General features: G+C 44.8%; 1 protein-coding gene across 1 annotated transcript in view; it reads right to left on the reverse strand.

The window, feature by feature from the left end:
- IDUA (alpha-L-iduronidase) overlaps positions 1-18,188 on the reverse strand; it is a 1,520,091-nt gene that overhangs the window by 1,273,273 nt on the left and 228,630 nt on the right. Inside the window, exon 2 of the mRNA XM_069236746.1 lies at positions 17,615-17,755. Within this exon, the coding sequence (XP_069092847.1) occupies positions 17,615-17,755 (141 nt within the window). The remainder of the gene's footprint in view (positions 1-17,614; positions 17,756-18,188) is intronic.

The following is an 18,188-nucleotide window of genomic DNA, read 5'->3' on the forward strand; positions in this document are numbered from 1 at the left end:
TGCAGAGGCACAGAGTGGAGTGGTGCAGAGTGGAGCAGAGCAACGTAAACTGCAGTGGCATAGAGTAGACTGTTTCGGAGAAGAGTGAAGCAGCTTAGAATGGAGTGTTGCAGGACAGAGTGCAGTTGCAGAAGATATCATTTTTATCGAGAGACCTAGGGGAACACTTGGTGGTAGGACATTTGTGGTTCCTTTCTGTTTCCAGAATAATATGGCACAGAAATGCAAGGGAAATGTTTGATGTTAGTCAAATTTTGAGGTTTGCAGGTCATTGTAAGAAACTGTTATAAGATGGATGGGAAGCACACCATCATGGACTTACCCAGATGTCTAGTTTTCAGAATTGTCTGCGTTTTGGTAGGTCTTTCCAGGTGGTAGCCTAACCAAGCCCAAAACGCACAGCTGTTCACCACTGCAAGTGGGATGATACTGGGATTTAGCCAAACTCCCCCTGGCCTAATTTGTAAAAGCAACACCTAACAAAATCAAATATCCTCTTGAGGTGAAATGCCTTAGTCCGCACTGGAGCAGAAATTCTGTTTCCCCATTTTGAGGGAATGGGGTCATAGCCATGCCCATGTTAGGCAACCCCCACCCCTACAAAAAAAGGTAATCCCTGGTATCTAGTGGGCTTTCTGCCCCACCTGAGAGGGTGGGGTCAGAATGGGGGACAGATGGGAGTAACTGCCCCAATCTGCTCCTCGGAGGGAGGTAAAAAGACTGTTCCCATTTGTGTCTGGGAGCGTGGGGCATTAGAATTCACATTGTGGACAACCCCCTACCCCGCTTTTGCATAAAATAAAACAAATGACAATATTGTCATATAAATAATTTCACTTATAAGTCAGAGAAAGAAAAGTAAACAAGCGTTCTCAGAAGGCAGCATCTGGCATTTGACCTCATCTTTGAATGCACAGGAAATGTGATGAGATAAAAACAAGATGTTGTATGCTACAAAAAAACAACTGTATCATGCATGTCTTTACAATGCTGTCATTCCCACGCATTAATCACTAACGCACGTCATTACAATGAACAATCATTAGGGTACATTTTAGGTACCTTCACCACGCATACATTTACCATGCATACATTTACAACGCATTTTCAGTGTATGTAGTATGAAGCTGTTACTGAAATCGAAATTATGTACAATTAAAGCAAATTAAACAAAATTGTTATACATGTTGCACAAATGCTTTCCAAATAAAATATTATTATTCCTACTACACAAAAATCATGATCTAACTCAATAAGACATTGGCCAAACTCGCGGTGGCAGTAGGACCGCCGCACTTCTGGTGGACCGACTGCCAGATTACAAACCTGGCGGTTGGACCACCAGTGGACTGCCGCCACCATCGAGGTTTCGAATCACGATGGGTTGGGGTAGACGGAGTCATGGTCAGACACCACGGTGCTGAGTTTGGCACTGCTGTGCTGATCAAGTGTCCACATTCCACCAGCCTTTTCATGGCAGTTTAACCATCACGGAAAGGCTGGTGGAAAGCCACTCCTCGGGGCCACAGGGGGGTCCCTCCACGGCCCATGCCCATGGCATAAAATGATGGGTCAAACCAGTGGAAATATTGCAATATGACAGGGGAGGGGATTGGAAGGTCGCCAGCTTGACAACGTCCTCCTTCCTGCGGCTTTGGCAGTCGGCTGGTCCGACTGCCAAAGTCATAATGAGGCCCATAGTAAAAAATCCAGCAGTGCAACAGTAAACAAGACACAACGATCAAATATCTACTCGCATTGAAAACAAGATATTTAACATTTGTCTTTCCTGTTTCACTGACCCCTTATTTACTTTGACCCCAACCAAGATGGCTGACATGCGTTGCAAAGAAGGTCATACTGCATTTTTTTAAGTAAAGAAGATAAAGATACATTCAGTCACACTTTAATTAGCAAAAAACATATTTTCTTGAAAATTATTGTTTACCCTCAAAAAACATATATATGCGACCGTCCACCATTTTGTCAACAGTGGTATACTGGCATCTGCGGTAACTGCACACATCACTAAGACTAGGAAAGGGAAAGCAAAGGTGCCATCTAGTGACTCAAGTGAGTACGAATGTAACATTAAACAAGCTCTGTCAAACACATCCCCTGGAATAAATATTTATTTTAATTTCTTTAATTTTTTACAGACCTTTGTCAAACTAACTGGACTCCTCATTATAAATTTGTTTTCACTCTATACTTCAAAAGGCCAATATAAAGTGACAGAGAAAAAATATTACTTCTATTGGTAAATTTAACAGGGAAATTACTATTCTAACTCCGCCCTGTACTTTCCTCAGAGAAAGTGCTGGGCACGGACTGTGGGGGAAAATTGCTATTCGAACTTTGCTGGGTACTTACCTCTGGGAAGGTGGTGGAGACTGCCTGGGGGGTAAAATTACTATTCTAAGTTCCTTTGGGTACTTACCTCAGGGACAGTACTGGACAGTGGTTGGGGGCAAAACTGTGCATAAAAAGACAATAATTTCTACATGTTTGTTTGTCATTGAAACAGAACTGCCAGAAAAAGTACATCAGTGCAAAATTCAAACCCATTTTGGATAATTGCTACGCACTACTAATCTACAGAAATAAATCAGCATTTGCTGAGGTAAAATAAATGAATGCACACAGTAAAAATAAATAAAACACAGCAATAATGAAAAAGGTTTATAAATATCAATTCTCAAATTCCTACTTACTACCTTTAACCACAACCCAAGGAAAATCACCACTGACTGGAAAACCACTCTCAAAGCATGAAGGCCATGAGACAACTCTTTATACCCAAAAGCGACAAACCGACCAAATATAAGGTAAAAAAAAAAAAAGAAACTTGTCTATAAATTTTTTCAAACGTAACAAATCTTTTGTGTTTTTAGAATAAAATGGTAACAAACAAATAAACTTTTCTATTCAATAGGGGATCAAAACTTAAGACCATTTGCTAATCTTTGCGATTTGCGGTCACAATACCAAATGCACAACAGTATAACTCACAATGTTTGCGATTCACAGTGGGGTCTGCGAATTAGGCCGTTTGTGACAAGAAAAAAGTTTTGTACTCGTGGCCCTTACTTTTTTCTCCACAGAGTGCCATAAATAACAGTACGTTTTTTCATTTTTTTTCGCAGGCAAAATTAGAACGTTGTAAAAAACATTATATAAAAAAAATAAAAAAAATTTTTTCTCGAAAATCTGTTTATTATTATTTTTCAACCATATTGTAACATTTTGACTTTCACATCAACACTAGTACAGCAAATCTGTGTAATTGCCAGTCATGTATGTAATTGCATCAGGAGAAAGTAGGCATCGAAACAGTCGACAGCTAAACCTCCAAGCGGAGTTCTCGAATGCGCTCCGCCGGAACTTACATAGAGCAGTATTTATTGACACATAAATGCAAAAGAAAAAAAGAGAAAATGACCATGCATTAAAAATTTTAAACTCGTGGATAACCTGCAGGGCAATAGATGCCACAGTACCTCTCTAATCCACACACAGAGGTCAATGTGTTCGTACAGAATTATGCTTGCAGATATTGATCCTAAATCAAACAACAGATAACAATAATAACAGTTTCAAACGATGGAGTACTATATCTTCAGGTAATAGACTTTTAATTGAGCATGTCTTCGTGCGTACGGAATTATTCCTAATAATATAGGAAGGGAACACATCCAGACTGCAGACACCTGCTGTCTGCATAGGACCCAGCCGCACTCCTAAAACAGAGACTGAGCCAGCAACCCGTGCTCAGACACACTCCGCCCTGCACTCCCGTGCCTGAATTGGGTGCAGTCCCACCTCAGCTGCTAGACTGATTCCTCCACACCTGGGTCCGATCCTGAGCCCTGTAAGCACGCCATCATCATCCCCCAGCTATCTGACAACGGATACCTGCGCAACCCCAGTGCATACTCCCGTCGTAATGCCACCCCCTCTGCACTTGCCCAAATCTCGAATGAGTACTTCCAGGCCCGCTCAGTTAGCAGGTCCGCCGACTTCCACCTAAGGGTTATCAGCCGCCTAGCTGTTATCAAGCCTAGATCCAGAAACCTTGCAGCAGCTCTATATCGCGCGCCCCTAGGGAAGAGACCCAGCACACAGACCTCCCATGTAAACGGAACTGAGCACGTCGTGCAATCCAACAAGCAGTCTACTACTGCTCTCCAGAAACAGTGTAAGGAGGGACAGGACCATAGCATGTGAATCATATCTGCATTAATGCAGGAGCAGAGGGGGCAAGCTGCATCGTAACGAGAGAAATATCTATTAATGTGAGCTGGAGTGAGGTATGCTCTATGAATTATATAGAATTGTATCAGGCGAAATCTGGAGTTACGGGGTATATTAATGTGGCTGGAGAGAACAGAGTTCCATTGCACGTCTGTGAATGAGGTAGTCGCATCAGTGTCCCAGGCCGTACGTAGTGTGGTGCACTCTAGGATTGTGTGCGTGCGCAACGCGTCAGTGAACCACCTAATCAGGTGATGTCCCTGCCCCATCACCTGTATGTATTGTACCGGCAGATGTGTTGGGGGTGCAGTTGACAGATCACCCCACTTAGATGCTAAAGACCTCAACAGTAGATTATATAGTAGAAAATGTTCTGCAGGTAGGCCTGACTCCTGAACCAGTTCGGGGAACGAGATCAGTTTACCATCATTATACAGGTCGCCCAGCGTATACAGCTCCGCCGCATGCCACACACGTAATTCGGGACCTGACGTAACTTTGGGGCCTCAAGTAGTACCCAACAGTGCCAAAGCTGGGGCAAACGGAACAGTCCCCCCGGGAAGGCACAGGGACCTTCGGTAACAGCTGTAGGCCACCCTAAGGAAGATCTGCCCCAGCGAAGCCGCTCTTGCGAGCGGGTGAAATAAATGTGACACCTGCATGAGGGACCAGGGGCCCTCAGTGGTCGCCGTGTCTGTAAGGTGAAGGCCTGCTAGCCATTTGGACATCCACTGGAGCTGAGAGGCCAATTAGTAATGCTCCAGGTTAGGGGCCGACAGGCCACCCTTCTCCAACGGCATATACAATTTCTTCATTGCAACTCGGCAGCGCCCCCCATTCCAAATAAATTCCCTCCGCGTGGGCTCCAGGCTCCTGAAGAAACTGGCTGGGATATAGTAAGGGAGGTTGGAAAAGTAATATAATAGGCGTGGTAAGACTATCATTTTTAGCAGTGCCATCCTACCCGCTACCGACATCGGCAGCGTTTGCCAGAAAGCCATCTGGGATTTAATGGAAGACACCGCTCTCTTAAGGTTCCCATCAATTAGGTCTCCCTCATGATGGTAAATATGGATGCCTAAATATCTGAATGTGTGAAGTTGCCAAGGGACAGTATTTCCAGAGAGACAAAACTCTGGGTTCGAAAGCGCAGGATCAAAAGGGAAGAGGCATGATTTAGACCAATTAACCTTAAGGCCAGACAGCAAGGCAAACTGCTGCAGCAAGGTCCCAACCTCTGGGGGATTCGTGTGACATCCCTAAAATACAGCAAGAGGTCATCAGCATACAGCAATGCCACATGCAGGCCATCTCCCAGGGCAATTCCCCAACTGTAGCCCCTGTCGCGCAGAACCGCCGCCAACGGCTCCGTGGCGAGGGAAAAAAGCAGCGGGGAAAGGGGTCAACCCTGCCTTGTACCTCTGTACACTTTTACAGACTCTGATATAATGCTCCCCAACTTGACCCGGACCTGAGGATTAGCGTATAGGAGCTTAACCATACGAATAAAAAGGGTCCCAATGCCGAACCGCTGCAAGACCCCAAAAAGGTAAGGCCACTCTAAGGAGTCAAAAGCTTCCTCAAGGTCGAGGACAAGGCATCCCGCCAGTGGCCAGTCCGGTTTCGCGTAGTGCATGACACGGAACAACCGCCTACTGTTGTGTGATGTATCTCTCGCAGGAAACAAACCCGTTTTGATCTGGGTGCACCAGGCCCGGCGTCATAGGCGCTAGTCGCGTTGCTAGGGTTTTGGCCAGTATTTTATAATCTGTGTTGAGCATTGCCAGTGGTCGGTACAAGCCCAGCTCCGCCGGATCTTTGCTGGGTTTGGGAAGGGATACAAGCATCATCTCATTCTGGGATGTCGACAAACAACCCCTCTGCACTGCCTCCTCAAAGACACGGAGTAGCCTGGGTGCAAGGAATGAAGCAAATGCCTTGTAGAAGTCGGCCGGCAGACCATCTGGGCCCGGCGTCTTGCCAGCCGACAGCTCGCGGATACTGGCCTGAACCTCAGTGAGGTCAAGAGACTCCTCTAACGTGTTCCTCTGGTCAGCCGTCAGACAAGGAAGCTCAACCCCAGAGAGAAACTCAGCGCAGGACCGTTCGTGGGGAGTTGCAGCTGAGACGTACAATGTCTTGTAATGGCGCGTAAATGCAGAGTGTATTTCCACAGGCATATGAAGCAAGCGAACAGACTATGAGCGAATCTCCATAATTGGTCCATGATTGCGATCGCTTCTGATCAGCCAGGCCAGAAGTTTGCCCGACTTATCTGCTGAGGTATGCGCGCGCGCCGAGTGAGCAGCATAGTTTAAGCGACGCAGCCGCTCGAATAGGGATAAGCGCTCGGCTCGAGCCTTGGACAACAGAGCCACTTCTGTGGGGCTACGAGCAGCATCCCTCTCAGGGCGCAGCAGGCTTCGCTCTATATGGGCAAGGTCATGCTCAATCGAGCGGCGCAGATTCCACTGGGTCCTCATACAGTGGCCTCTGATGAAGACCTTAAAGGCGTCCCATTCTAACAGGCCCGAGGAGGCAGTTCTTTATGTTAAAAAAAATTGCGGATCGCCGCATCTAGCAATGCTTTAAAGGCTGCATCCTCCAGGAGTTCAGGTCTAAGCTTCCAAGTAGGGACAGCTGGAGAGGAAACATCCCAGCCCAAGCGCACAGTCTGTGGGTTGTGGTCGGAGTGTGTGTGACCTAAATAGTCCGCGTCCACAATCGCAGAGGACAGGTTTTGTGTGCAGAGTATTCTGTCAAGACACACATGCAGGGAGTGCGGGGCAGAGTAGTACGAGTAAACTCTGTCTGTGACATTCCGGTGCCGCCATATATCTATCAGGCGCCAGTTTTGGGTCCAGGCGGCCAGCGCGCGCGCAGCATAAAGATACCGAACAATATACTATTTTCTGTTTCTTGTTTTTCAACAGAACCAACAAAAATGGATTCAGCTCAGCAAGCAAGTTACATATAATCTATGTGTGGTAAAAGACTCCTGAAATATGGTGGCTACATTTACTGTAAGGAAAGATTAACTGAGCCCAGGAGTCATTAAAGGTGTGTTTATTATTCCTCCTCTCATTCCAAAGGCAAAGCAGTTACTCTGGGTGACACTGTAGAAAGGACCACAGAGCTATGCCTCTGCAATGGAGACTGAAGTAAGAGAAAACCTGCAAATTAAAACATTTTTAGCAGCCACCTCCAATGAACCCTGTGGCTCAGTTTTGCAGGAGGTTGCACAAAACACCCCCATAAGCGTTGCAAGTAATATGCCGACAGTTCCCAATTTAAGAAACATTATTCAGGGAACAAAACAGGTGAGTAATCCACAGAGAATAACACCACACATCTACTCAGATATTAACATCCCCCTGAACAAATGAACCTTTTCTTCTGCATGATAATGAAAACCCACTCAAACTTATACCAATCTTCTCCACAATGTATGACTTGGTAATCCTAGAGTATACTGAAGTTTGAATAATGGAGGGTACTTTTAAGTCAATACCCCATCCATTCACCCAAATTTACACAATTCACAGCAATATTAACAATACTACTATTCCATTAGTATTCAGTTTACTCCTGACAGGCAATGCTCAACTTACCCTGCATTTTTATCAGTTATGAAATCTAAAACTTTCAAGAGTCCTAGGAAAGTAATAATTGACTTTGAACTACAGATGATATAAACAATTACTAACTTGTACCCTGAAACCCAAATTCATGGATGTTCTTTTTTTACTTTTCCTAGGCGTACTGGAGAGAAATATTCAAAACAACATCCTCAGCTGCGGATTACATGGCAGACAGTAAACTGCAATAAGAGTTAAAGAAACTAACTGCTTTGTGATTTGCTCCTTCAGAGTGTGTAGATAACTTCTACACTTCAATTGTACAATCCGATTACTTTATCCAAAATGAAGAAAAATTGACTGCACTCCCAAATTACTTAGAAGAGACCTTGATAGGCCATATAAGCATGTTGGGTCGCAGGAGGAAGCCAATCTTCTCTATTGACTGGTGAAACTGCTCCTCGAGCTGTTTGGAGGGAGGAGCAAAAACAAACAATGCTATAGAAGGATGACATAACTCCTTCAACAAATCAATTGGAAAATGTCACCCTAACCTGTATCAGTTCCTGGAAATTTTCTAAAAGGAACAAAGCTTCCAAGAAATGAGAATAGCTCAGTCATTTTCTGGTAGTCTGAATCCGGAGTATCGAAAAAAAGCAAAGAAATATGTGACAGACTTTTAGTAAAAATTCATCAGTTTCTACTGATGCAGGCATCAAGCTACCTAGAAAATATTGCTTATGTCCTACATCTTTAACATAAACACTAACTTTGCGAAATTACTCACCTGTTTTAGAACCCTTTCTGAAAATGTAATTGCCATTTTTTAAACCTTTTTGCAAATATAAAAGTAAATAACAGTTCCAAATCCTACCTGCTGATGTCTTCTTTTTTCGAGTCATGGTGATCTTTCAAGAAATCCTGTCACCAAGACTCACAAGCAATCCACTGAACGAACCCACATAATCCAAAATGGCAAACGACTATCCAGTAAAAGTTTTTTTTTAATTTAGAAAACGTCCTACCATCCCAAAGTTTTTGCATTCTGCTTTTTTAAAAATAAAAGCAAGTTTGCAAAATATGTTTTTCACTAAAAGAAATGTTCTTCAATTTGTTCACCATCCCAAATCTTCACCTTGTACGCCATCCAAATTCACTCACTTGCCTAACCGAAAAAGTTAAGAAATTATGTAAAATAACCCGCAGCTTCCAAAAAATCTCTAGGCAGAGAAAATCTTTCAGAAACTTGAGTCGTCTCCTATTAGGCTATGGTATTCCTCTACGTCATATGTGTTGACATGTTTAACAAAACAATGCAAAACCAAAAATTAAAAACATTTCTTTTTTATCAAAATAGGCTTAAAAGAAGTTATTTTCATGTTTTTAAACAATCCTGAATTGTGTAAATGAAAGCAACCCACACGGGGATATAAAGATCTTTAAATCAGTAGAAACATACATACTTACTCTCTTCCATATACTACCTCCCCCCCATTTTTCCTTACAGTAAATTTAACCACCATATTGTTTAAAAAAGTAAAATAACGTTTTCCTATCAACTGCAGCTCTTCTTCCTTTCGATCTTGACAGCAACACTCCATCAACTAGAGAAATAGACAAAACCACAGACGTCAAGGCTAAAAGTAAAAGCAGAAAAGGGACAGGAATAACGCTCGTTTCTTCTGATTTCCGGATCAGTTAAAGGAGGTAGGGGGTCGCAACGTTTCTCTGCAAGGTTCTCCCCGAGATCACAGAACTCATATTCCACCCACCCCTAGAGTGCCAGCAAGCGCACCTTATGGGTCCGAAACTTCACGATGGGAAGAACACCCTGACCAATCATTGCCTGCTTTTTACGGCATCAGCAGGTGCGTCAGTTCCTTACAGCGGCCCGATCCCAGGGTCCCCATCGATGCGAAGGCCGTAGATACGCATTACGGCAGATTTCTCCAAAGTGACTAACGACCCTCATACAGCGTTCCTTTCCTTGGGTCCTCAGCTTCTCCAGCTAGACATCAAATATGGCCTATTTGAACCTGCACAGATGTGGATCAACAGCAAGGGCAAATCAAGAGGCTTTTATGACCCAGAGGACCTGCGTCTCTTTTTGGACAATCCTCTGACTCAAACTATGGACACGGAATCGCCAACAGTTTCACCGCCTCTAATTGACCCCTTTGACCTCTCTGCTAACTCCCATGCTTCGGGATACTTACCAATACGTCGCACATGACTCCCACCACAGAGGCAGAGACCCTGGAAGACCCTCATGACCTCAGGTTGACCGGGATCAGGCTCTACTGGCGGTGGCTAGCCTCACCCAATCCCAGGACAGGGACAAATCCCGTTCCCCGCTAACTATGTACTGGTGGGACCGACAGAGTGCTTAAAGACTGTAACGCCTTTATGTTAAGTGCAGTTTGAGTAATATTATGCGATCACGCCGCCCGTGGCTCTAGATAGCTGTGGGTGAGACCTCTAGGATCTGAATCATAATAGGGTGAGATTTCCCCCTTCCCCCAGCTGTACCCTGATGCCCTCAGATAGCGCGTAGATTGGCCCACAAGCCACACATGCACTCACAGACCACATACATCATGTGCACAGAAGGGCTTACGATTATGTTCACATTGCTCGTTCATAGGGTTGACCCTTACCTCTTAGGTAGAGCAATCAAGCTGTGATTAACATGGCTATTGCAGCAGTTCAGATAGCGACCATACCTATCACTCCAACGACTCTAGCTGCATGAGGTCAGCCTCATGCTATACGCTACACACCTCTTTTAAGGCCAATACCATTAAAAACATGGCTCCATATGCACTGAGGTTAGGCAGGATATCAGTAAGCAAGGAAACGCGACCGCAAGCTGCACTGGAGGCTGTCGCATGTTACAATGGTACATGTTGTTTTTTAATATTTGAAGTTGTGTTGATTGTAATGCTGCCCCCGCATGCTTTCCATACCTGACTGATATGTCCTCATAGCCATACGCCACGCCCCTATCTTCTTTCCTGCCTTTCCTCCTTCCCTCTTCTTCACACCTCCTACATTCCTTGTACTGGCTGCACTGCTCTTGGATGTTACCGCTGAGTATACCAATGTCCCCCCCTTTGGGACATCATGCACCCTCAAGCTTAACTGTGTTCTTCTGGGTCCCTTTGAACCCTTGCATTGCGACCACACCCTAGTCAGGGGGCCTCCCCTCTCACTTTCTTCTCCCCCACCTCCTCCTTATCCCTCGTCCTCTCATTACTACACCAAGGAATTCTGGATCTGCTTACCTGGCTATACTCCTATCATCCTCTCTACCACCTAATAGCCAAACAAGAGACACGCCCACCGGTTTGCTTCTGCCTTCTCTTTACCAACCCCGTCCATCCACTCTCCTGTTAATGATAACTTCTACCTGAGGTGGCCACACCCTGGTTTCTCAATATCCCTCCTCTCGAGGCACCATCCACCACATCATAGATATCCTTGGGATCTTGGGGTGCCCTCCTTCCCCAAGTTTGGACCCACAGTCTACAGTTCTGAACTCCAATAACCTGAGTTCGACTAGCATCGAATTCTCCCCCCTTTGCCTACCTCCTTCTCTTGTTATTGCTCACCTTCTCACTCTTTTCCACTTCCCACCACTCTATCAACATTTCTGTCAATTTTTTTTTCTTTTTTACCGTTTCAATTCTTTCTAATTGAGACCAGCAGCCGGCGGTCCTACCCCTGTTCTCCTGATCAGGGTGTGTAGAAACCCCGTCTACCTCACCTCTTCTAACACGCGCATGTGCATCCTCTCCCCTCCTTCCCGACCCCCTTTCACCACCTCTCATTCACCCACCAAGAGTTCCCCTACTATTGGGGGTCATGGCCGGCCTTCCCCTGCTGCCCTCCTCCCAGTGTCCTTACAGGGGCATTATTACTACCCCTCGCACTTCCCACCCACTCCGAGTTTTGATATGGAATGTCCATGGTCTAACCCACTATGTGAAACGTAAGAAACTGCTTTCCTACCTTTAATCGAAACGTATTGATGTAGCACTCTTGCAGGAGACACATTTGAATGATCTGGAATCCAAAAAGATGTGGCGCAACTGGGTAGGAAAAGTCCCCCACAGTAGCTACCTGAGCTCCTCGTCACTGAAGAACGAGACTGACAGGAAATGTGGAGTGGTACTTCTATTTTGCACAACTCTGTCTATCACTATAGTCAGGACATGGTCGGACACTAAAGGATGGTATGCCTTTGCGAAGCTGAGAACAGGGGACAATACGCTATGCTTGGGATCCGTCTATGCCCCGACAGGCTCAAAATGTCCGTTCTTACTCCACATTAACCGCCTTCTTATAGAGATTGGAGCTTTTTGCTATGTTCTGGGGGGACAGGAATCTTGACTGGGACGCTACACTAGACAGAACAGGGCCCATTGATGTCTGCAATAACCCAGATAGAGCCCTAATGAAAGACCTTATATTGGATCATGGTCTGGTTGACCACAGGAGGATTACTCATCCAGCAGATAGGGACTATACCTTTCTTTCCCCTATACATGGCACCCAGTCACAGCTGGACTACTTCCTAACCCCGCAGACTGTAGTAGCCGTAGCTTCAGAATCGCGGATACTGGAGACGGCACTCTCGGATCACACCCCAGTCCTGTTGACAATGAACCTTAGACTAGTCTCTCTTGGCCAAAAACACTGGGGCTTCGCTATACATCGCTACCGTACCCCCCCAAAGTAAGTCGCACATTCATTCCCACATCTCCACTTACTTGCAGGATAACAGGGGATTGGTCTCCTCCCAGAGGGTACTATGGGTGGCAGCAAAAGCAACCATAAGGGGGCGCCTGATGCAGGATTCAGCTCTGGCGAACAAACAGGCGGTGAACCGTCTATGTGATTTAGAGGATCAGATCTTGTCTCTCACTCATATTTACGTGGCTCGCCCTTCATTGCCAGTGCACAGGCAACTAGAACAAGAGCGAGGAGCTCTAAATGGACTATACAAGCTTAAGGCAGAATATGCACTCCAACGGCTTGAAACAAGTCACTACGATCAGGGAGAAAAGGCTGGATGCTTACTGGTGGCTCAATCAATACACCTGGAAGCATCACAGGCAATCCATGCCATTGCCTCCCGGCGCAGGGAGATTCTCACGAAACTACAGTAAATAGTAAATGAGTCTGCCACTTTCTATAAACTCTTATATACTCTAGAGTCAGGGGGTAGTGCCCAACAAATCGAGACCTTCCTGGAGGAAGTGAAGCTCCCCATGCTATCCATCGAGGGACTGGCTCTACGGGGGGAGGAATCAGTTAAGATGAGCTAGCAACAGCTAGCCTTCCATACCATAAGTCTCCTGGGGAGGATGAATTCCCGGCGTAATTCTACAAATGAGCAGGGGAGGAGGCCTTTGACTCCCTTCACAGGGCACTCCTAGAGGCGTGTGGGGAAGGCTCCTTGGGCTCCCTTTGCAACAGAGCTGTGACTGCGGCGATTCACAAACCTGGTAGAGATCCTCTCCAGTGCCGCAGCTACAGGCCCATCTCCCTCTTGAATAGTGACATTAAAATACTTGCCTATGTTCTAGCGAACCAGCTCTGTAAAGTTATCCCCTCCCTAATACATTGCACAGAGGTGGGTTTCGTCCCTGGTTGTACCTCCAGGAACCATCTCCGCACTCTAGCCCATGCTGCATCGGGGTCCAGGGACATGCCAGAGGAAACCATAGTTTAGACGCTGAAAAAGCATTTGACTGCATTGAATGGGATGATTTGTTCGCTACCCTATAGAAATTTGGACTGGGGGAGAAAATCACTAAAATTCGTCTCCTATATGATAACCCGTTGGCACAAGTCAACTGCTGTGACTTCTTATCTGACCCCTTTCCAATTCACCGGGGGTCGGGACAGGGCTGTCCTCTCTCGCCCCTCCTATTTCTATTGGCCTTAGAACCGCTTGCAGCCAAGCTCCAAAAGTTGCCTCTGCTTACAGGGATTCCCGTCCCGGGAGGAAAGTCAAGAATATATCTCTATGCAGACGACATTCTATTAATAGTAACAGAATTACACTGCTCTCTACAGGCCAAACTGGAAATTATTGATAGTTTTGCACTCTTATCAGGCTACTGGTTGAACTGGGACAAGAGCGAGGCATTGCCTCTCTCCATTATTACAACAAGAGTGGCGGTCCACGGGTATCCCTTTCGATGGACACCCTCAAGCTTGAAATACTTAGGCATCCTCGTTAACAGAGGTCTCGACGGTATGGTGGCGGATAACTTGGACCCGCTTCTCACCTGAATGTGACTTGACTTTGCTACATAGTCACACCTGAACCTTACCCTAGAGGGAAGGGTACAGACGGTAAGGATGGTAACGCTCCCCATTACACCTATGTTCTGGGCATGCTACCAATGCTGATGCCCTTATCGTCCCTCCACTTTGTGGATAAAGAGGTTCGTACCTTTGTGTGGGGCACCTCTCATCCTCGACTGGCCTCCACTAAACTCATGGCCCGCCGTGCATACTGGGGACTGGGGCTTCCGTCAGTGGAACACTATGCTCTAGCCTCACACCAAGCCCAAATGGCATTTTTGCTCCTTGACACACCAGATCCCCCACAGAGCGTTGCCATTAAATGATCGCTGCTGTCCGATTAGACGGGAAAGGGCCTCTGTCCGTTATATGGGGGACAGACCGCCCTGGTCTCAGCCCATCAATCCCACGGTGCAAACTAAGCAGTTAGCCTGGTCCAGGGCGCACAAACTCTTAGGGACGCATCATTGCCTTCATGAGCAGGCCCCCTTGTGGGGCAATGTGAGTCTGCGCATTGGAGGCTCGGTCCTCAACTGGCCACAGTGGAAAACGCTTGGTTTATCGACTCTAGCCTACCTGATCACAGAGGTTGGGTTCAAGCCATTTGAGCACCTACAGGAGGAATTTGGCCTCCCCTCCCAGAAACAATAGAGACACATGCAGCAATTGCATTGCCTGCGTCAATGCTTAGGAGCTGACCCTGTGTCTCTTGTGTCCTCACCAATGGTGTCCTATCTTGTGACATGGGGATGCCATAAGGGAATTATGTAAGGGCTTTACAATGTTCTCACCGACCACCTATTTTTTCGAAACCCCTTCTTGTTAGCCTTCGCACCAAATGGATCACCAGGTTGCAAGTAGACATGGAGGAAAGAGGACTTGACAGACCTTTTAGAAGCCCTGGACAGAGACGTATGTGGATTGCGACTGAAATTCTGTCTACTTAAAACGATGCACATTTGGCACTGGACACGACAAAGTTACATAGGGCAGGACTACTGTCGCATGGGAACTGCTGGCGATGCGCGGCCATCTGGTGCGACATAACACATATCCTCTGTGAATGCCCTTCTGTTCAGCCTTTCTGGCATGACATCGGAGACACATTAGGAACGGTGATGCCTATACGGACACCCTTGGCACCTTTGCTCATCCTCCTCCGTGAAATCAGAGACGCTCAGGAGTTGTCACTCCCTCAACGCCGCCTCCTACATACCGCTATTGCCATGACTTGTATTCTAAGACATTGGAGGTCCCCCACCACTCCGACACCAGAGGAATGAACAGTAGTAATAATACGTACTGCGCCCCACAAAAGGGTCATATATGGCATCCAAGATAAGACAGCACTCTTCATCAGAAACACACACTAGAGCAGGGAAGGTCGCCTGTTCCATGTTTCCTATGGGATGGGAGACACTGAGGATATGTTGCTGCCTCTGCTCTTGCTCTCCCCGCTTTCACTGTTACTTCACCTCCAACCCCTCTCCAGTTCCCTACTACAGACCTGTCGACTGCTACAGGACTTGTCCCACACTGCCTATACGTATACCCTACTGCAGTTCAGGATCGCCTTACCACTGGGCCGTCTCTTTATACCTCCTCAATACTTCTCCTCTCGCTCCCCAGTCTGCCTTCTCCATTATTTACTTGCATCCACAGGCCATTCCTTCCTCTTCAGGCCCGACAGGTGACCCCGAACCTCACCTGACACGTCCCCTGGACACGGATCCCATTCACCAATAGCCATTATCCGATTCTGAGGCATGCCCTTTTATAGGGAACCTCTCTCCATCTTCCTAACCAAGCCCATAATGAGAAGATGTCTTACATGGGAGATGGGCTTGAGCCTGAAGTTCTGGGCTTCGAGTACATCCACTAGACACCCCAACCTTGAACTTCGACATCTAGAACTTGAGCCCCAGGCTCTCGGTCTGGTTCTCTGATTCTTGCTGGCTGACTCAGTGACATTGTATCATTCTTGTGTTCATGCCCTTTCTGTCCTCCCCTCCCTCACCCTCCTTCTATCTCCTACCTTTTCTGTCACTGACTATCTCTGAGCAACGTACAACTGTTCACGTTACTTTTTCTCACTTACTATTGCCATGTAAATGTATCATGCTGTAATGCTTATTCAATAAAAAAATTACGACACAAAAAAAAAATGGAGTGATTATTTCATTGCCTCAATGTTATTTATAAAAATCTAAGATTATTTTCTAGTATTTTGCTTAAATGTTGTTTATAATTTCAGTACTGTGTAATTCAATACCTGTTTTTTTTATCGTTGCAAAATTAAAAATATAGTATTTAATTGGTTAAACATTAATGCTCAGATACTAAAATTAATACCTGAGTATTATTGCACTCGGCATCCCAGTACCCCTATATTCCTTGCAACCGTCTCTAAAGGTTGTGTTACATAAAAAAAATATATATAATTATTTTTTAATTCTTAAAATATTAATACTCGGGTATTAAAATTAATACCTGGTTAATACACTTTCCCTCCCAATAACCTTATATCCCTTGCATCCCGTCCCTAAAGGTTTGTGTTGCATTTCAAAAAACTATTTATAATTGTTTTGAATTCTTAAAATATTAATACACTTATGAAGTTATGTGGCAAATATAAAAAATCATATACAACATTTAAATATATATTTATACATATTTTTATATATATCTAAACTCATAAATTTAACTCTGAAACAATCATGCTAAAATACTTACCTATATACTCACAAAAACATGTGGTAAAGGCATGTGTGGTAAAAGTATATGTGTGGTAATGTCTTGTACAGTAAAGGCATATGTGTGGTAATGGTTTCGTGGTAATAGTAATGCGTGGTTATGACTGCGTGATAATGTCGGTTTTGTGAAAAACACTCTTTCTAAGCCCAAATATCCAGCAAGATTGTCACATAAATCCTCTCACTTTGAAATCAGAGAAAGAAAAGTAGACAAGCACCACCAGGGATTTGACCTCGGTCTTTGATTGCACAGCAAATGTGAGGAGATAAGAACAAGATTTACAGACCTATTTACAGAAAGGGCGGACTCTAAACGCAACAGCAAATAAGGATTTGGCAAAGGAAGGACCTTTCTCAAGCTGGATAAAACAAATATAGCCAATCATAAGGAAAGCCAGAAAATGTGAGTTACAAACCACAAAGCCAATGGCAAGCAACAGGCAGAATGCATTCCTAGGTCAATGTTCTGATGTCTTTTGCACACCAAACAGCTCTGCTGTCTGGTAGACTGCAACCTTTAAAAAAAAAAAAAACAATACTAACAGTCTGGATTTAGATCTGCGTGAAACCCTGAGCACACAGGTTTCTTTTACTTAATGTTTTTATACTATAGAACTACAGTTTATCTGACATTTTAAAAATCATTTTACATTAACTAAGCATCCATTTTTAATTATTTAAAAGATGTCCTAATAAGCAAAACTTACTTACCCAATAGTTATGAGGTCCAGTAACCAGTGCACTCTAACTTGCAGAATACCACTGTGAGGCACTGACGAAATATATGCTAGGTTAATCTGTTGATCACGGCCATTGTCATACATCTCCGCTTTGTTGTGTGGTAATGGAGGGCTGAAAAACCAATAGGAGGCTAATTGAGAAACTCAGTTGAACAGTAAATTGTTAAATTGTAAAAAAATATATATATAGTTTTAATGTCATACTTGAAGCACATGTCAATCTTTATGAATTAAACAAAGATGTTTTGTTCCACATAATGTTTTCCTTTTTATTGACCTACCAGTCCAAAATATCACCAAAATATATAGAATTCACAAAACTGATAATACAATTCTTCAGAATACATCAAAACGTTCCTAAAACATAAATCACCTGAAAAATAAGAACATATAAGAGAAGGGTGCATCAGTACTGTATATACCTTAGCAGTGGTGCAGTAGCTTCTCATCTTGAGGTTTGTCAAGAAAGAGCCACAGTAAGGTATTCTGTATATTAGAATGAGCTTTATGTACATATTTCATTAGTAACGCCACCTTGCCATTTG

The sequence above is a fragment of the Pleurodeles waltl genome, chromosome 1_2 (genome assembly GCF_031143425.1).
Source record: "Pleurodeles waltl isolate 20211129_DDA chromosome 1_2, aPleWal1.hap1.20221129, whole genome shotgun sequence".
NCBI classification, from domain to species: Eukaryota; Metazoa; Chordata; class Amphibia; order Caudata; family Salamandridae; genus Pleurodeles; species Pleurodeles waltl.